Genomic DNA, 21176 nt, shown 5'->3' with positions numbered 1-21176 from the left:
AAATATTTAAGAGTGTAAAAAAAATCTATATAAAAAATAAATTAAAAAAATACATACTAAGCCCAGCGGGGGCTATAGCATGACCCTTAAAAGAAATACAATTACGTAGACCCTTAAAAGAAATACAATTACGTATTAGTTAGTATTGAAACGAGTAAGACATATTGGATAGGAGGATTAGTTAGTAACTTAGCAGGGCAGCTCAATACAAATTGAGGCCTAAAGTAAAATTTAAGTAACCATAATTATAATATAATAAAATATAAATTATTATAAGAAATAATTTTCAAAATTTTCAATAAAATCTTTAAATAAAGTTTTTTTTTTAAATTTATATTTTATACAACAACATAAAATGACGCTTCAATGCAAATTTTTTATCTCAATTTTGCAAGATCTTAAAAAAATATTTAAAATATAAATAATTCATTGTAATTTGTATTAAATATTAGATTTAGTATTATGGGGCATTGCACATATTAAAAAAATAGAAAATTATTTAAAATTTTATTTAATGAAATGACTTAAATGACCTTACTATTGAGCCGCTAACTTAGTTTGGAAGATTCTATAAGATAAGATGCTAACTGATTGTGGTTGGGTTGATTAGTTGTAGACAAATATATTAGTAGTTAGTTAGTTACATGTTAGTTTTGAATACAGTTGTATGTAAATAGAAGTTAGGTTGGTCAAATTATGCAATTGTCTATTTTAAGCACATTGTACAAAGTCATTTAGGTAAGCAAAGTTCTAGAATTCAGGTATCTGCCATATTTAAGTTCCTCGGTTGGTTCTCCCAATTCATTGAAATACACAACAGACGAGGCATCATTCAACTTAATTGGGAAATCATATTAGTGGGAAGAAGAAGAAGAAGAAGAAGAAGAAGAAATAGTAATGGAGGAAACGAGACTTAGATCAGTAGCAATTGTGGTGATTTCTTTGATGCTGGGGATGGTTGTGAAGGATTCCACAGCCTACGATAAGCAGAAGTATGAAAGTTGCTTCAGTCTCTGTTGTCTGGATTCCTACCAGCCTCCATTTTCGTGCTCCTTCAAGTGCTTGAAAAAAGGCATGAAGCCCGCGTTCGTTCGATTTGAATCCGGCAACGAATCAGCGAAGCGCATTGTTAACTGTAGGATTCGCTGTGCTGAGTCCAAGTGCTCCAAAATCAGCACCCAAAAACACCCAAGTATATCTCTCTCTCTCTCTCTCTCTCTCTCTCTCTCTTTCCAATAAGCTGGTCTTTGTTAATGTATTTATTTTGTTGTTTTTGCTCTGTTCTATTTCGTAGATGGAGATGAAGTGGGTAATTGTATGATAAATTGCTCGAAGATTTGCAAGAGTCAGAGTCCTCCTCAAGGGCCTAGGAGTTAGAGTTTGGTTTCTGGTTGTTGTGACGCAAATAATTACACAAGAAAGGAGTGCCCAGAAATCGTATATTATCGAAAGGTCATGTCCTGAATATTGTGAGCTTTAAGCTTAATTTATCATCCATGTATTTGGTAATACCTGGAACTATTTATTTGTTCCTATTTAATTTATTAAATTCATTTGATTCTATTATGTGTTTTCTTTTTCTAATTTTGCCTGTCTAAGTTTTTTTTTTTTAATGGGATTTAAGATATTCTCAAACATAATTGTATGTAATAAATTTTAAACAAGGACAAAGACATATGATCTGATTGACATAATCTCCAACCTTCAAAATGGAGATCTAGAGTTCAAAACCCTCTACCCAACTAAAATAAATAAATAAATAAATTTTAAACAAGAAAATTTGCACAACTTACGTAGCTTAATTATTAAAGTAATACGTTAAATTTATTTTACAAGAATTTCTTTTTACAATCTACACTGAAGTCGAGCCATGCACCAACATATGGAAACAAGGAAATAAAAAGTGAACAGATTTTCGAGTATCATAGTACATATGTACGTTACAAACAAACATGCACAAAACATGGTGGATACGCAACTAATATTAAAATTGCTAAAAAAGCGCCGGATACACCTGGTCAACAAGCCGAATATTATTTACAACAATCAGAAGTGTTCCCTATTCACCTCTGTGTAATAGCAGTCGTAGTTGTCTGGTATTATGGGGAGAATAAAAGGCAAAACGAAGGACAGCCAAATTTTACAAGAAAAACCATTGGAACATAGCTTCTGAAAATCGTTTGAATCTAAAGCTACAGATCTGAAACCCAAAGGAGACATACCACAAAGATGAGATCAAGACCCTTACCACTCGGGTTTCGAGCCAACCCGAGGACTTGACAACCATTAACAAAGCCAAAAAAGAAGAAGAAGAAGAAGAAGAAGAAGAAGGAAATACAATGAAATCACTCCAATCCAATCAACAAGGCAATCTGGTTATCCACTTTTTGATTTTTGGGAGCAAGAAAATATCCAACATATGACATTACAACTCGAAATATATCCCAGATTTAGGGAACTACATAAATCTGCGACCAACATCAATGTCTTTCAAGCTCAAATTATGCAGTCTGAACCAAGATTTATCCAAAATGACGTCAACAGAATTTCTCCTCACTGAAATTAAACTACAACAAAAAGGAAAAGACTCTGTAAACTCCGCGACAGACGGACTAGGAGTTCCGAATTCTGAATCAACTTCTCTTGCAAGGGGAGAAAGGATTTCCACCCCGTGTACAACATGGGAGCACCTTTCAGTCATCAGAAGCCTTGGGGGAGTTTTCTGGAGTCTTCAGAACCGTCGACACCTTACCTTTATGTGCGGTAACAGCAGCTCGAAACTCCTCCACTATGGAACCGTCCTTGAACTTCAAAGCAAATGTAGACAGACCATCCTTTCCTTCGCTAGCACTATTAATACAGGCAAAAGTGATGCCTTTCTTCTCCATATTTGTGAGCTTCATGTCCGGGTAAAGACTAGCATTCAAAATTAACCTGTAATTTCCTCTGGCTCGCATAAGAACTCGGGCTCTTTCAGTCCCAGTTGTGGACACATTAACTTTTAGTTCGCCTTTCCCACGTTCCTTCCAACCCCCATCAACAAATTCGAACAACACTGAATCGGCAGTGAAAACCACCTCCTCGTGTTCTTCCCCAGTCTCAATCGCAACCTCTTGCATTGATGGAAAACCAGTTCCCTCACTCTTCGAAACAGTTGAAGCGCCCGAAGTGCCAAAAATTGAAGAACTTCCATTATTAGAGAGGCCCAGACCAAAAGGCTTGTCATCTTTCACTCCAAAAAGAGACACAGAAGCAGTACTGAGTGTTGATCCATCCGTTGAAATAGAACCAAAGGAAAAGGTAGAAGTGGAAATTCCAGTTCCTGCAAGGCCGGTGAAGGCATTTTTGCTGCTCGAAAGCTGTTGGAATGAACTCAAAGGGGTACCTTCCACACCTGAATTCACGGTTTCGCTTTCAATATCTTTCTTCTCTTCATTTTCAGAATTTTCTTTTGCCGGTTGTTCATCAGGTCCAGCTGCCTCGATTCCAATATTGCTGTTCTCCTTCTCCACAGCATTCTCCTTATCTGCTGAAGATTCATCCTCTGCCCCATTGATTTTGCTCTCTGACTGCTCAATTTCCTCGTCTTTTCCATCTACATCATCTGAAACCGTCTTCACATCAGCAGCCTGTGCTACACTGCTAACAGTTGAGGTTGCATTGGACTCTGTAGGAGGCACTAAATGAATCCCGGCAAATGGATTGGAAGAGGGGGTTGATGTGGTCTGATTTCGACGAACTCTGACAATTCTTCTGGTTGACAGCACCTCCTCACTGGCCCTCTTGAAAGTTCCAGTCTCTTGTTCAGGAGCATCTTCCTCATCATCAAGACCAGCAGTATCTTTAGTGAGTTCCCTTCCAGCGGCCCTCTTTTTTGAAAGAGGAAGGGCATTTTCCGCATCCCCCATTGAAAAATCAAATCAACAAACTAAAACTTCAGAACTGTTGTCACAACAACTTGGGCTAAACTGGTACCTGCAAGTAAGCAGAAATGATTTTTTTTTCCAATGATATTATAACCACACGATGAAATAGACAGAAAATAATAGCAAATTGCCTTGAGGTTCTGTATAATTGCATTGCATGTCCTTACTTCGAATTAGACACTAGTCTCCATTATACGAAAACAACATATACCTTAACACCAGTTATTCTCAAGTCACTAAAAACTAAGATTTTAGGCTCAAGACGCTTGCTATTGGATAGCTTTTGAACATTCTCTATGCTTTGAACTTTCGAATTTACATTCTCCCTTGCAACAAGAAAATTTCAGCAAAAATGTGGAATATATATATATATATATATCAAAGCTTAAAACAACATTTTAAGGGAAAAAAATTTAGTCCCCAAACTGCCACTTCTTTTTCAATAACTAGCAAACTAACAAATTTGTCCCCTCAAATTACAACTCCTACTAAAATTTTCCCCATCTTTTAAAAATTTAACCGTTAAGATCATGTAAGGTCTTAGCTGTTAGATCTTACCGAGAGAATAAATTACATCTTACGTTTCAAATTAGAGGGCTAAATGATATCTTGATAATTTGAAAGTCATTGCAAAAAGAGAGGGAGTTCTAGGGTAGGGTCTAGAACAATTTTTTTTTTTTTTGGCACCGGGTGTCCAGAACAGCTTCCCAACTAATTCCGGGGTTCCACAGGCTCTCGGCAAGGAGTTTTCCGCAAGTGCACCTCAAGTAATTCAAGGGGTAAATCTCCCAGTTTGATGGTCCCTAGAGATTGTTTGCATCCAGTGGAATTTGAACCTTGGAGGGAGCATACCACCAAGACCAAGGCCTTTATCACTTGAGCCAACCCCTAAGGGTTGGTCTAGAACATTTTACTAGCCTCCAAAACCCCAAAAACAGGATCTACAACATTCCCCAGTAGCTTTTGGGAGTATTCAACCCAACTATGGAGTACAAAATCCTTTTTTTTAAAGTAACTAGGGACTACAAAATCTGCAAAGGAATGATTAATAAAAAAAAAAAAATTAATCAGTTCAATCAAACTTCTTTGTGGCACTACGAAGTACCATGCAAATATGATGTAAAATCAGCTACTTATTTTCTTTTACTTTGAAGTACATGTAATTTGAAGTTAAAGAAAGAGAGACAGACAGACAAAATAAGGACCTTGAGGGGTTGGCTTAAGTGGTAAAGTTCTGGAGCTTGGAGGTATGCTCCGTCCAGGTCTAAGGTTCGAATCCCACTGGGTGCAAATGATCTCCATGGGCCATTAGACTGGAGGATTTTTCCCTTAAATTATCCGATGTGCACTTGCGGGAAACTCTTTACCGAGGACTTGTGCACTCCAGGGATTAGTCGGGACGCTGCTCCTAGACACCCGGTGCCAATAAAAAAAATCATACAAATGGCATTACTACAAGTCTTATGGACAAGCTGGAAAATAAGGGATAATGATTGCTAAAGAAAATCCATTTTTTATTTATTTATTTCAGTTCTTTTCCCACGATCATTCTAAAAACCAAATGGAGGCCTTCGTACAAAGAGATGAGGAATACTTCTTTTTTATTGGCACCAGGTGTCCGGAAGCATCGTCCCGACTAATTCCGGGGGGTGCACAGACCCTCGGCAAAAAGTTTTCCGCAAGTGCATTTCGGGTAATTCAATAGGAAAATCTCCCAGTTCAATGGCCTCTAGAGATTGTTTGCACCCAAGGAGATTTGAACCTTAGACCTAGGGGGAGCATACGTCCAAGCCCAAGGCTTTTACCAGTTGACCCAACCTCTAGGGGTTCAGAGATGAGGAAAACTTAAAGATGACAAGAAACTACATCCTCTGTATTTCGAAATAGATTCTTCAAATTCTTATGGATGCTGAGTATGAAAACCTAAACCATATAAAACCGAGAACCCAGGGAAAAATAAAAACCCACAGGAATAATACTGAGGTGAAATGACTCCGAACGAAAGGACAATCTCTAATGCTCCATACATTGCTAAAGAAAGTTACTAAATAGAAAACAATGTTAAAGTAAAACCATCAGACTGAGTTATTTGGGACCCAACTAACAAAACCCTACATCTATAGAGTCTTAGCCGACCTGGGTTCTCATTTTCTTGCGAAACCAATCACCAGGTATTTTTCCATCACAAACCCAAACTAATCGAGCATTGGCATATTATTTTTAGTTTTACCCGAGTGAGGAAAAGTCCTCTGTGGCCGCAGATCTCTGGACTCTTGTTCTCTTCCGCAGATCTCTGGACGCGGGGTGGTCGAGAGGGATGAAGCAGCTGCAGAAGAGGGAGGGTGGTCTCGTCGCTGGTCGTTTCGGGGTGGTCTCTTCGCTGCAGAAGAGGGAGGGTGGACTCAGACCAGATGAAGAACCGGCTGATGGGGAGATGAAACCCAGGGAATGGAGGGGGAGCTGCGGATTTCGAGGGGGAGATGAAGGTCTCGCCGCTGAAGAGGAGAGATGACCTGCTGAAGAGAAGGGGAGGATCAGGGAGTGAGTGGGGGTTTAGGGCAAAACCGATTCACTCGTTAGTGAACCCGGTTTTTCCACGTAGAGGGTGGAGTGTGTGATTGTGAACCGGCTGATGGGTAGTGTTTTTCTTAAGTAAAACCATCAGAGTTATTTAAGGACCAACCTACAAACAACATCAAGGAAAAAAAAAAAACGAGTTCTCATTTCTTGCTTGATTTCTTTTCTTTTCAGTCAACCAAGCGGAGAATGAGAGCTAAACATCGAGGAAAAGCGAGAAAAAAAATTCTAAAATGGCCTCGCAACCAATCTACATTTTAAAGCAACTCTAGACGCAGACAACCAAACAAAAAATAACATGAAACGAAAGGAAAAATAATACCAAGGATGAAAAATATTCCTAAATAAATAAATAAAAATTAAGTCGCATAGAAACAGAAATGGACTTAGATGGGAGTAGCGAGTTACCTAAGACCAAATCAAAGCGAAAGCAAAATCCTTAGACATAGAGGGAAAGGGTTGGAAGTCGGAACTATAAAAAATTATATATAGTTAAGATTTAAGGGTTTGGACATGAGCTAAAAGGGTTTTATTTTATTTGTGCATAGAAATGTTGAATAAAGGATTCGTCACTTCCGATTGCACAGAACTCTGCGTGTTACTGAAAATAGATTGAGACACGTGCAAATTGAGCTCATTGGATGACAACGACATTGATTTGTCATTTGGGTTCCGCTCTTTGGAGTTTGGAGCCCAAAGATAAGAATGCATGCTCAAATTCAAAGAAAAATTCTACACATTAATATCATAATCTTTATATCACATATCACGCATAATTTTTTTTTTCTTATCAAATGTATTGTATATGAATTATAAATAAAAAAATCTATTTAGTTTAACAAAAAAAAAAAAAAAGTGTAATGTAGAAATGATGAATAGAATGACTCAAACTTAAAATAATAAAATTTTGAAGTTTCTAATAGAAAATATGTAAAGCGTGTTAGTTTAGTCAAATTTCTGAAGCGTATAAACCGTACATGCACCCAAAAAGATCCCCAAATCATTGACAACCAAACATAGGCAACCAAATGCATGAGTCTAATATCGGACAAAAAAGAGTTGATTTATTCTTGACTTCCCGTCCGGCTTATTGTAGCCATTTTTTGTTTGTTGGTTTCCATTAACTTATTTGTGGTATTATTTGAAGCCATTTCTTTTTTGTTGCATCCTCTCGCAATTGTTGAAACGAAGGCAATCATCATACGAAATAACCCAAACATAAAATCTTCACCCAAATAGTAAGAAGATGAGAAAAACTTAAAAGGTGCAAGCTCTATTCAAGAAACAGGTCATTGGAACATCCATCCATCCATCACTTTGATAAAAGCTAACAAATAGGAAATGATTAATTATAAGGCATGTTTACAATCCAAGGCGAAATTATAAGAGATCTCCCTCAACAAAGGGAACCAGAAAAATTAAGTGACTTGAACAATGTAAACAGTAAAATATATAATCTGCTTGATCATCACTAATTCCATTTTTCTACATTCACAATGGCGGAATAAAAAAATAAAATAGAGATAACACCTCAGGATATGCCAAAAAGAAAGGAAAAAAAAAATTAAAAGAGAAATTAACTGAAGCTAAGAAACTTCTTTTTATACTATTTGTCCAGTGACAAAATTCAATGCCCTACGAAGCCACACCATCGAGTAAGAGAAACAACCAGTCCCTAAAATCACTTATAGATAGCGTCATCCATGAAACCTGGTAATGAAAAAATGAGAAAAAGAAGGTTAAAAGAAGACCACCTTTGGAAATAAAATGGGGCCAATCGAAACTATTCATTACATCTGATGTCCCCTTCTTTTATTTTTTATTTGGTCATCTCTTCTCACCTCAAGTAAGAGATCCATACAGCTGGAACCTACTGGTGTGACGTAAGCACTGCCAACAGAAATAAGGAACAAGAGCCAAGTCAAGATGTGTATATCGATTCATAAAACATAAACACATAAAAAGTAAACCAAAACTGAATATGCAAAGACAAAAAAGATGCCATGTAATAAGTCAAGTTCCTAGCACAAACCACAAATCAAGAGAAGAAAATATATACACACACAAACTGGCAATTTATCCATGAATACAACACCAACTCACTAATATCACATTATGGTGATTGAGATGCCAATCTCATTTCAGCATGGTGACATCCCAGAAATCATATGTTCTGATTGCAACCAGCAGAGACAAGACTTGACCATTTGTTGTACGGTAGCACATACACTAATGCCCAATACGGTACCTATAGATTTTCTTTTTTAGATGGGTAGTGTAGTACCTATAGCTAATACATGCTGGTAATAAAACAACAATAGCACAGACGAAAATAGCAATAAAAAGGAAAAGAATGGATAATTACAACTAATAGTAGTTGTAGGGTTAGTTCTATTAGATATAGTAGGAGGGGACAAAGAAAAAAAAAAAAAAAAAGCAAGTTGCTAGAATGGGAGTTAGGAGTGGCACTTTAGAATCAATTAATCACCAGATACAAAATTTGGATTTTCACACTGGCCCAACCAATTGCTTTTATGCGGACGGGGTTCCTTCATTATTCGTACCCCACTCTTCTTCAGCCTCGTTACCGTTAACGAGTACTGCACCATCTGTTGAATCAGCATCCACTACGACAGCCTCCTCTTGGCTTTCTTCTTCTCCATTGTGTTCCTCTACATTCTGTTCCTCTCCACTCTATAACCCATACAAAAAAATTAGCATGCTTAAACCAAATTCCAAACAAAATTTGAAGAACTAGCCAAAAGATAGTTACAACTGAAGTTCACATGATCAGGAAAAAACCAGAAATCAAAACGATACAACTACATCAACAAATTGAAACCGCAAAGGTTGTACCATTCTATACATCAGATATCTCACTTGCAGTAGCCCAAGTTTAAAATGTTGCCCATATTTTACCATATTTTAATGTCTATAGGTAGAGTATACCTCATGATTTGTGTCTCCATTTTCAAGGGGTTCCTCATCATCCACTTGCATGTTTCTGAAAGCCTCCACAAGTGTGTGGTGTGATCTATCAGCATGATTGACATATTCGTGTGCAGGAGGATAAACACCTCTAGAAAGATATTAAAAGACTGCGGTTAATAAATACTACATATTCCTTCCCGATCCAAAATAAATAAATACTGCCAATTCGGATAGCACAGATGAGAAAGGCTTGATAAGAATCTCAAGGAGAAGTTATCCAGCAAAAAGCTGATAAATGTATGAATGCTTTGATACCTAGTCTCTGCAACTCTGGATTCCACAGAGAGAGCAACTTGCCAATCCTCAAACAAATTAGGATACTCCTCAGGATCAGCTAAAGATTCAGCAGCTTTAGGATTGACCTGCAAAATCAAATTTAAGTTAGATAATCTACACAATCAAACAAGAATAGATACATAAATGAAGGTATATGTGCAGGATTATGCACGGCTTTTGTCATTACAATAGACTACTGTTTATCTGTTATCACAAATATATAACTGATATTGGATTACCCAAGCCTGGTTTTACAAAATCTAAACCAAGACAACAAACAGGCAAAAAATGGTTACCTTATCGAGGTCCTTTCTCCAAATTGCGACAATCTCTGAGACCTTGCTTGGAAGATAAGATCGTGCCATCAAGGCAGCCTCAGGTATCCGATTGCTGCTGAATATAATTTCATGAATTGTGGTTTCCCATTTCAAGTTCAAAAGAAAAAGAATATACAATTACAACTAATATACCTTTCCAACAACAGCTGTAGGCACTCTTCCAATTTACCCAACATGAATAAGCAAAGAAATGCAACATTGTTCTTCCCCTGCTCTTTAGCAAGGGATGCAAGTTCTGATATCCCCTCAGCGTCGCCTAAAGAAGAATAGAGCAGCAATAAACCACTCAAATCCATTGCACGCTTTAAACATTCCTCAGCCATTTCTAACTGCAACACTCCAACAAGAGAGGAATGCCAATTAAGTGAAAAATCTAAACAAAACAAACATTTGATAGGATAGGTTCAGAAGTGTGGCTCATAGAGCAATCTATGCAACAGTGAAGGAAGTAAGAATCCACCACAGAAAATCAAGCTGCAGCATCTAATAGGAGACTGCTAATAGAAAATGAAAATTTGATTATAAATGTATCAGGTCTACATTAGAATCATTCTTTTAACCCTAGATAAATGTGTTAAATGAGATGTTCACTCTTTTTAAAATGCTCCAAAGGGCCTCGCCTTAATTCCAAGTCACAAAAAAAGTTCTACATAAACCCAACATAAGTTATGGTTCACTTAAGAAAATCAAATACATTCAAAATTAATCAATACAGTATCCTGTCATTCTAATGTGGGGATGCGCTGATCAGACTGAAATAATTTTTTTTTTTTGATAAGTAAACAAATTTTATTGATCAAAGAATAGGCAAAGCCATATACATAGTTCTAGAACAGAGACTGAAATAATTATTGTAATATAATTCAACACCTTTCCAGTGGACATTGCTAATTCTCCCAACTGCTTCCATTTAGACTCACTCTGCACTTCTGAGGCAATGCTCTGCACACAAAAAAGGCATATTAATCAAGAAAAATTTGATAAATTGGCATGTCATTCTTCAAAAGGAGATTAACGTTTGAATGTCTGAGTAGATAATAGCTCTCAAGGCTACTCATATCCTCTTAGGAACAAAGGAAATAGGTATACCTTTGCAGCCTCTAATCTTCCAAGCTGTATAGCCAGCTCAAATCTATAATCAGGGTCCGTAGCCACTTCAAGAGCATCCTCGATCATTCCACGTGATTCCAAGAAATGAGCCACACTATCAATAAGAGACAACTAATAATTAGGATCCAAGAAACATTTTCATCCATCAAATTTGATATATTCCACCATTTTGCCAATCCAAACGTGATACACACCTATTATGATGCTCTTTAGGAATTGATGGTAAAACTTCACTGGCCCTTTCCAGGTCTCCACGCATTACAAGTGTCTTATACTCGATCAAGCTAACAAGTAATGTGTATCCTATAACACTGCATGACCAAATGGAATAAACAATAAAAGGTTAACGACGAAGTCAACTGCCAATTTGACCTCCAAGGACAGCCACCAAAACCCTACTTACTTGAACTCTTTGTCAATTAGATACACCCGACTTTGACCAGCAAGATAACCCAACAAATACATAGGCCGGTCCAAATGAAACATTGTGGTTACCTAAATAAATAGAGTACGTATTAAGATGGCCCTGCCAAATCCATGGATGGATAATATCTGGATATGTTAGACAACTTTGAACCAAATATGAACTATACAATACCTCACCACCAACACAGTAATTAAGCCTCCAGGAGGAGTTGTTATAAATGAAACAATCTCCAACCCATATACCAGTCCTGACGCGTTCATTCACTTCATGAAGAAGTTCAAAGGCATCCTCAACACCTTGTTCATCAACAGGTCTTCCACTATCGAAATAAGAAGAAACTACATCTCGCTGAGACATTAACATCAAATCAAGTTTACAATAAAATTCACTAAACCACACAAACAACATATGTGGGGACATGAAATGGAAAAACAAAATTCTAGTCTCCGGAAAAGAAACTTTTTACGTGGTACACCACAATTGAAAAGATCCTTACACTGTATTTCAGGATGTAGAATGATGTATCACTGGCAATGGCCACCAAATCTCCACTATCGGCCCAATAGAGGTTCTGACATGTCACAATGAAAGAGTGAAACATAGGGAGCAGAATAGATGAAAATAATGGGCAACTGAAAGGAATACAATAATATGCAAATGCTTACTTTCACATTAACATCAATCCGTCGAATCAACCTGCATTCAGCCCAATCATAGAAACAAATAAAATCATTTGAGCACATTGCCAATAAAGCTCCCCCATAAATATGCTCAGCCGAGAAGGTTGGTCGCACACTCCTCTTTTCCTGATATATGAAATCTCCATTAAAGTCGCCAACAGTTCAACAAAACAAAACTGAACTGGAACTAATATATTAAATCTAAGAATTAGTACATGATACTGATAACTGATAAGTGAGACAATTTCAAAACCAAGGCACTGGAGCTGGAAACATATTTTACAACTGCCCATCCAAATGTCCAAGCATCGTATTTGTTTTAGAGGAAATGACACTGAAAATCAGCTTCCAACATAATTGACAAAAAATAATTCTTTTTAAGAAACTTTAATTAATAAGCTAAAAGGGTGTTAGCCAAGAAAAAAAGCGCTTAAACAGAGAAAGAAAAAAGATGCAAAAACTCCTGAAAAAAAAAACTAGGATGCACGATGGCTATCTGGTGAGGCATAACCCAAACTAGCCTGAAGCGGCCAAGAATTGATTTTTTTTTTTTTTTTAAGTAATAAAGACATCTTTATTCATAAAATGAAATAGGCGAAACCCATGTACGCAGGAAGTATACAAAAGAAACACATAATTACATTCTAGAAGCATAAAACGAAAACAAAAACCAAGGATTGATATCCATAGAGAACCAGCTATCTCACTGTGAAGTAACAAATGCACTCCGGTCTCCCTATGCTCATTATGCATATAGTACCAATTGACTACAATAACATGTAATCTGCATATGGGGAGGTTTGGATTGTGAGTTGAGATGAGATGAAATGAAATTTGAAGGTTGAATAAAATATTGTTAAAATATTACTTTTTAATATTATTTTTGTTTTGAGATTTGAAAAAATTGAATTGTTTATTGTATTTTGTATGAAAATTTGGGAAAGTTGTAATGATTAGATGAGATGAGATGAGATGGGGGGCTTTTTGTATCCAAACCTCGCCTAAGTTGTCCATTGTGAGGATCTTTCCTAGTGCTGCAGTCAGGAGGAAAACCCCTCTCAAGGGAGCCCTACAACACCATATGTTCCCGCAAGGAAAGGGAATACCATAAGGGGGAAACAAGACCTTGTAGGACTTAAAACTTCAGACTGAAAGGTACCCAACACATTTAGCTCCCCTCCCCTCAAACTGGTAGAGTAGACTTGGTTAAAGAAAGAACCAAAGAGCTCCACATACTCAAAGCACATGCTATAAAATATATCTTCAAGAGATCTTCCTTAAGTGGCTGGTTCCATCATCACACATCATGCCAAAATATTATTGACTCCTCACCACCACAAAACGAGTTAGTCATGACAGATTCCCATCCCTCCTAATATTCTTTCAGAAAACCAACCCCATAGGACCCATTGACCCGATTTGAACCACGCTCCCAGGAACCATTGTATTTGAAGTCCACCACCAGACTCCAAAGGATCTATCTCTTATGAGTATAGCATCAAAACGACTTTTCCAACAAAAAATAACTAAATAAATTAAATATGGAACCCACAAAACTCCCTCAAGAATTGGAAAGCACACCTTCGACCAAGTTACCAAATGGAACTTAATTTCCTCACCCAAAGCACCCCACAGAAGGTCTCCATAACTGCTCTAAACGGCTGACTACACCAATGAGAGGGAAGAGACTGAAGATAAGCAGGTATATTGGATAATGTGTTTTTAAATTAAAGAAGACAAACCTGGAAATTTTTGCTGAAAATCTTAATCTTTGATGTGCTCTCTCTAACAGCATATTCTCCATCTGACGACCAAACAATTTCCAAAGCCGAACCAAATGACCTGTTTCTCCACGCCAAAGCCGTATAGATAATGTACTCACCATCTCCACAGACAACAACAAACCTCCCATTAGGGTTGTGCTTCAAGCTCTGGGATAAAAGATAGTCAACAATAAACTCAATAATACATGCAGATAGATAAACAATTTATAAGAAATTTGTCAAGACATTTTTGAAACAATCTTTTATTCATACTGCCTACTGGAACAAAAAATCATTTCCTCATTTTTTTTAAGTAAATAATGGAATAATTTAAAAACATTTCCTCATATTTCCATTTGCAAACGGAGACTGCCCATGAATTATAGTGGGTCATATAGAACCAATTTTTCAAATCATATCCTAATACTCCACACACGTTATATAACAGGTTTCATTCCATATCAAGTTAATCATAATGCATTTTGGTATGAAGAAAAAAAATTCCTGCTCTCCTGAAACATGCAAGAAATAGAATCATTATCTTGGAACAAGAAGCACCTTTTTTCTATCACAGAAACTTAACAGCCTTTTTTTTTATACAAGTCATAGATGCTTTTATTGATGAAATAGGTGTAGCCCACATACACTTCACAGCTAAAAATCAACTTACACAGAAAGGTTTCATGATACTAATCACAACTCAGTTCTATGTATAAATGACTTTAGGTGATAATTCCATAGAAAACTGCATAGCAGAAAACTGTTCTTATATGCATAGAAACAAATAAAATGGGATACGGGAAATCAAAACCTATAGACTACAGAAAGAAACTAAAACCTGGGAAATAACGCAAGGAATAAGAAATCAGATGATTAGTGAATGTTGAGAAGTGAGAAAGAGTTTTAAGAACTTTTGGAAGATAAAGTTTTATGGGTTGTAAAAGTTTTGGGTTATTATTTGACCCAAATGATTAGTGAATGTTGAGAAGTGAGAAAGAGTTTAAGAACTTTTGGAAGATAAAGTTTTACGGGTTTTTGCGAAAAGTTTTATGGGTTGTTGTTGTTCTTCTTCTTCTTCTTATTGTTGTTGTTGTTCTTCTTCTTCTTCTTCTTTTTATAATTACTATTATTATTATTAAAAAGACAAACTATCGGTACCCCCATGGGTGGCTCAGATCAAGCTGCCCAAGGGGTGACCACCACGGTGGTGGCCAGCCTGGTTAATTTTTTTTTAAAGTAATGTAATATTTTTAATTTTTGATATTGTTTTAACTTATAAAAAAATTGATATTATTTTAATTGAATAAGTGAAAATATGTTGAAATGAGAAGTGGAAATATTTTTGAGTGACACGTTTTTGTGTTTTGTATGTTTGGTAATGAAGATGTAAGAAATCTAAGAAGTTTTGGAAAATTCTAAAATATTCTAACAGCGCTGAACAGGAACCACCAACGCACAAGCATGGAATAGCTCACACTGAGAAAGCTCTTTATAAAAGAGGCAACTCAATCAGACAGGATATCAGAAAGATAATGTACATGTCAACGAAACATAAAATATATATCTTTATTATCATGAGGACTACTTTTTTTTTAATAGGTTAATATCATCATCACATCATGAGGATAACATGGTAGAAGTAGAAGTAATGACAACACAAACATAATTAAATGGAACTCAAATGAGACCAAAAGGATGCCATATCACCTGTGGGTAAAGATCACAGGTTCCCAACTCCTTAACGGCCAAAGGCAGTCTTTCTCCATCAGCAACCTAATAAGTAAAGCAAACAGAAGTTAAAGTCACACAAACTAACATTTATTTCAGAATATCATGTCATTCAGCAAACTTAGGGTCTGTATAATTGAGTTCAAACCTCCAAATCTGCTCCCACACTCTTAATGTTCACAGTTTGAATTTCATTATGCTTCGCCCATATGATCTTTCCACTGTTGTCCATGCTAGCAACAGGTTCTTCTCGACCAAGCTTCACCATAATAGATCCTTCATCATAACCAATCACAACCCTGGACAGAAACAATAGTTTTGGATAGTATAAAACAACCTCATCAAAGTAATAAATGGACCAAATTCCCCACAAACTCGACCTTGTACAAAGACTTTTGATTCATGGAAGCAAACAACTCAAGAAGAGGGGTATCAGGATACAAAACCAATAATTGAAAGAATGCTTCTTGCGCTGTCTAAGCAAATATCCAAACTTCACAAATTAAAATTCCCCATCAGATGGTCTGGACCAACTCAAAATATTTCTAATATCCAAGAGCGAAAATGCATTCAAAAAGTATTCAAAACTTATAGGAGAAACAATCATGATATTCGATTAAGAGAAACCTAATCGAGAAACTTACCGACGTGAACCTTTCATATATCCAATAGCCCAAACTCTTTCAAGACCATAATTCAATGTGTTCTCAAGCCTGCAAGTAAATGAACTGTTATATGTCTGGAAGTTGAGGGCTAGGAGAAAGAAATAACTCCATTATGTATTACTAGGATTTTCTAGAGAAGGACACACTAAATTATGCAACAAATTTCATAGATAAAAAGAGAAGAAACGGGAGACAGAGACAAAAAAGGATATACATAAGTTTCAACAGTGTCGACTTGGCTTCGCCTATTTTAATAAAATTCTTATTTACTGATAAAAAGCAGTGTCGACCTAAGGTGGATTTAAATTTGAAACTCCAACCCAACTCAACCATTTAGCACACAAAAAAATAGAGGGTGACCAATGATCGGTTCTTATTTTTCCATAAGCAAGAAAGAAAATTGTACGGAAGATGTATTCATTTCCCTAAACCACTCACAATTCCCTAGAGCTTCTGCCAACAGAATATTGTTTGATAAGGTTATCTAGGAAGTAGGAACATGCAAGGCATAAGAGAAGGGAGGAAGGCAAACATCTGAAAGAAATGCGATGATAGCAACTGTTTCCATTATTGAAGGGAGCTCATTTATGAACACTGACTTCAATTCAAAATCATTCATCATTATTGAAGGGAACTGTTGTGTAGGAACAAAAAAATTATTCACACCCACGAAAAAGTCTAAAGGAGAAAATAAGGCACAAAAAAAGGTCAAGGGCCAAGGCAATTTTACAGACAAAACTCAGAAAGTTTAGTACAAAACAAATTACCTATACGTGGTAGAATGCCATATGCGAACTGTCCCATCTTCAGAACCAGTTATTATTATAGGAAGTTCTGGATGAAAACATACTGCAGAGACATTGTGTGTGTGACCCTCTAATGTCTGGACACAGCTTTTGGTCTGATAATCCCACACCTGCTTTCATAGGATTTGTTCTATCCATAAATGTTCCAGATCATTGTACATAAATTTAAACAAAAAAATCTTGGAAAAAAAAAAAGGAACAGGCCACAGACCTTGGCAGTGTGATCATCAGAACCGGTAATCAGATAAGGTTTATCACCACCCGTAAAGTAGTCAACACAATTGACACCTTTTTGATGGGCATCCAATGTAAAATTTGGGTCAGGGGAGCCAAGATTCCAAATCTAGAAAGAACATAAAACTAGAGCATTATCAGCATAATTATACCAGATGAGGCAAGTTTCAAGAAAAAATTAATCATCAACAAATCTCATCATACCTTTATTGTGCGATCGAGAGATGCACTGGCAAATGTGTTGGTGTCTTTTGGATTAAATGTCACTTGCATCACATAATGGGAATGCCCCTCAAAAATCTGTGTACACATCCAACCTTTCTCCCAATCCCAAAGCTTTATGAGCATATCATCAGATGATGACAGCACATACGGAAGGGTAGGATGGACAGCTACACATCTAATGTAGTCGGTGTGTGCCTCAAATACTTTTATCTTATCCATTGTGTTGTAATTGTATACACGAATAATCATGTCATCAGCTCCAGCAACAACCCATTGCTTGCGTGCTATAAACTTGGCAGACCTAACTGCAAATAGAGACATAGCTTTAGCAACCTAACTAAACCAGCATCAATGAATATGACAAAAGATGTTTCAGCAACCTCATCAGGCAGGGGATAAGCAAACAAAATAACATTGTGCATTAGGTACCTGGTAATTCTGTAACCTCAAAAGACTTTGCTGTGGTCTGGTATAGTGAAAAGGATATTAAAGTTAGAGATAACTACTCCAAAGGACTCTAAATAAAAATTAGTTAGCAATAATAGTCTAAAACTCCTAAGGCAGGCTAAAGAGCCTCCATGAGAAAGGAAGCAAATGCCAATACTTTGTTCTAACGTTTCAATAATATACGGATATCTTTTTATTAGCAAACAACACCTGTATAAGTCATGAAATACCAAATAAAACAAAAGGTACTTCAATACATCCATGTTGGTTAAAATATAGGCGCACATGCTGTCTTCATAAGTGCTGGGCATAAAACATGGAATGAACAGACAACAGAGTTCTTGTTACTTCAGTTACAAGTGGCACTTATTTGACACAGATTATGAAGAGGACCAAAGCTCAACTATAAAACTAAATGGCACCATTTTAGCACCAGCATTGGGGCTTTCATCATCATCAAGTGAAAAAGTTGTTGTCACTGTGTAACAACCCAGTCCCACATTGGGAGTATGGATATCCCACATAGGGTGACTGGTTTATAAGGGTAGTCATGGGTGCTAAGTTCCACATTAGCTACTTCCCATGTGAAACTAGGTTTTCTAAGTGATTCTAGGGAAGTTTCAAATTGACTAGTCCTTTTGAAGTAATTGTGCAGATGTGACTAGCACTTTCCACAAGTCATCACACACTACGAGATTCTTTTCCACATAATTTCTATACATGTGATGACAACCATTTAGTTGGAAACTGTTTAGTAGAGTGTCCCCTGACAGATTACAGTGGTGCACAGTCCTCAGGGAAGACTCTGTGTGTCCATCTGTTCGAGTTAAAGGAGATCCATCTAAAGATCTCTGAAAATACAAATAAATTTAGTAGAACTTGTTGATAAATTTTTTACAGATCACACGTTGTTACAATTGACAAAAAAAAATGCCCAAAAACGGAAGTAGTAATTCTAATTTCACGTCATTATTGTGCATCATACACTAGCACACCTGTGATTGGTAGTTCCAGATACACACAGTTCCTGAATACAAACTCGCAAGAATCCTGCAACAAGAATTACATGCATCAGATTTCAGGTCATTGCCCTTTAATTTCTATAATATACATTAAAATCTTAATCACATAGTCACTAAAGTCATGATTTAGCATAGAAAATGCATTCTGCGTAATTAAATTTTCCCACATAATTCAGGCACTTGTATATAGCATTGCTCTACCAGTAGCTATATTACATAAAATAAATAAATAAATAATCATAAAATAAAATTTGAATTATGATATTATAAATTAGAAAATTGTAACTTACCATGGTTCGGTAGGATGCAGATCCACAGACTTTACTCTCTCTGATCTTTGAGCAAGCTTTCTCTGATACAAAGTTTAACAATAAGTGACCGTTACTCAGGCAATTTAAACTTTTCAAATCCACTGCCAGCCGGGTTTCTACGAAATCTTTAAAACATTAAAATGACGATTTATTGGCAACCAAGTACTAGATAATGCCAAAATTCAGGTAGGAAAAACTACAGCAAACAACGGGGACTTGAGATCTAATTTTAAGGTACCTTAATTTCCAGTCTGAGAGGCTGCGCAGGCGCCAATAATAAAACCAAAAAAAAAAAAAGACGAGTCAGTTATCAGCCAAACACCAGATGTCGTAGAAAACGAAATAGCGTATATAATTCTAAGTCTCACATTCGAAGTAATTAATAAAAAACCACTTCAGCTCTATCTAATAGACTACTTGATCAGAAATTACGATCAAATCGAAGCGAATTTGTGCCAGATCTAAGCTGTAACAAAATGCGAAAGCGTTTGAGAAATGCAATGGAATAGGAACGCTTACCATTCTTGCAGACTAGATAATATAATAGCTTTGATCGGAACCACGAAATCGAAGATCGAAATCCCCGAGCCCGATAGATCTCGGAGAGGGAGAGATAGGAGGAGGGGTTTGGTGTTGAATTGGAGAGAGCTGTGAAAATATTTTGCTTTGTAGTTACGAGATACATATTAACGAAACTGCCACTGAAGGGGTATCCAGGTGTGAAACGGCGTAGGATAACGGAGACACTGTTTGTGGATCTGGCAATGGTAATATCAATACGATATTATGATCCGATGGGGATTGAATTACTCAAAACATTTTGATAACTATGTATTTATAAATAATTGTAATAACATCAAATTTTTGTGAAGAAAAATTAAATTTACAATCTTATAACTTATACCGTAAAAATGTATCTAACATTATTAAAAAAAATTATCAAACTTTGAATAAGTTAAAAAATTGTAAATTCTTCTGTTTTTTATCAAATATTTTTTTATCAGTAATAAATAATCAAAATGACACCTAGAATCTCAACATACAGACTCTACTTCCCGATCTTAAAATAAACAAAAACTCTACGTTCAATCGAGCTTGCACACCCATTGGGCACGTAAATGACATGGCAAACTAAACTCGGTTAATGAAACGATACGCTGCGGAATGGGCGGGAGCCGAAAGGAATGCCAAAAACTTGTGGGAAGAACTAAGATTTTTGTGAAACGCACCGTTTCATGCTTAGGTTCAAAAGGTGGTTCGCCCAAGGGAGTGGATGCACTGCGTATACCTTTGCTGCTGATGTTACCTATCCTCATCCAAGAGAGGATTCAAATTTCAAGCCCTTCAATTGCAACTGTATGTCATTCAGTTTATTACTGCGCTTGGCTTGTTTATGCTTTTATGTTGTATTCTTCAGTACATATATATATGCTTGACCTGTTTCAAGAATTTTTATTTTATTTAACATACTACGGAACTTGATCTTTGTCTTCAGGTTGTGGCATCTAAAGATTGGTCGGAAATAAAAAAAGTATGCTAGTTTGGTTTGTGCTCGGGCCCATCGACAGGAGCTGATTCAAGATCTTTTCAAGACATGGCAGGATCCTGCAAGAGGGGCATTGTCTGGTGTAAGTATGATTGAGCCTCTCT

General features: G+C 36.5%; 3 protein-coding genes across 5 annotated transcripts; 1 reads left to right on the top strand and 2 right to left on the bottom strand.

Annotated features, from left to right (window-relative positions):
* Positions 1-740: 740 nt before the first annotated feature.
* Positions 741-1694, top strand: LOC109009139 (thionin-like protein 2). Its single transcript, XM_018989510.2, has 2 exons — positions 741-1192; positions 1295-1694. The coding sequence occupies exons 1-2, from the start codon at positions 898-900 to the stop codon at positions 1375-1377; spliced, it is 378 nt and encodes a 125-aa protein (XP_018845055.1). The 5' UTR covers positions 741-897; the 3' UTR covers positions 1378-1694.
* A 641-nt stretch (positions 1695-2335) lies between these two features.
* Positions 2336-6625, bottom strand: LOC109009147 (nuclear pore complex protein NUP50A-like). 2 transcript variants are annotated; one of them, XM_035683524.1, is made up of 3 exons: positions 6157-6625; positions 5132-5334; positions 2336-3975 (listed from the first exon to the last, which is right to left on the bottom strand). In XM_035683524.1, the coding sequence occupies exon 3, from the start codon at positions 3906-3908 to the stop codon at positions 2694-2696; it is 1215 nt and encodes a 404-aa protein (XP_035539417.1). In that variant the 5' UTR covers positions 3909-3975; positions 5132-5334; positions 6157-6625; the 3' UTR covers positions 2336-2693. The 2 variants fall into 2 exon arrangements, with proteins under 2 accessions (XP_035539417.1, XP_018845068.1); XM_018989523.2 differs by lacking the exon at positions 5132-5334 and having other exon boundaries at positions 6157-6624.
* Positions 6626-7886: 1261 nt separating this feature from the next.
* Positions 7887-20175, bottom strand: LOC109009142 (coatomer subunit beta'-2-like). 2 transcript variants are annotated; one of them, XR_001999012.2, is made up of 26 exons: positions 20046-20175; positions 19765-19785; positions 19506-19567; positions 19189-19243; positions 18176-18212; positions 17726-18051; positions 17499-17630; positions 17249-17397; positions 16461-16529; positions 15965-16115; positions 15796-15861; positions 14068-14256; positions 12311-12451; positions 12142-12216; positions 11817-11993; positions 11622-11713; positions 11413-11529; positions 11198-11312; positions 10979-11050; positions 10241-10437; positions 10067-10160; positions 9750-9856; positions 9453-9582; positions 8992-9197; positions 8345-8393; positions 7887-8213 (listed from the first exon to the last, which is right to left on the bottom strand). XR_001999012.2 is itself a non-coding variant. In XM_035683506.1 (26 exons), exons 1-25 carry the CDS (start codon positions 20046-20048, stop codon positions 8374-8376), a joined length of 2727 nt encoding a protein of 908 aa, XP_035539399.1. In that variant the 5' UTR covers positions 20049-20175; the 3' UTR covers positions 7887-8213; positions 8345-8373. The 2 variants fall into 2 exon arrangements, 1 of the variants encoding a protein (XP_035539399.1); XM_035683506.1 differs by having other exon boundaries at positions 9068-9197.
* Positions 20176-21176: the final 1001 nt, after the last annotated feature.

Source organism: Juglans regia, chromosome 12 (genome assembly GCF_001411555.2).
Source record: "Juglans regia cultivar Chandler chromosome 12, Walnut 2.0, whole genome shotgun sequence".
NCBI classification, from domain to species: Eukaryota; Viridiplantae; Streptophyta; class Magnoliopsida; order Fagales; family Juglandaceae; genus Juglans; species Juglans regia.
The sequence above is the reverse complement of the archived record's forward strand: the minus strand, read 5'-3'. Positions and strand labels throughout refer to the sequence as shown.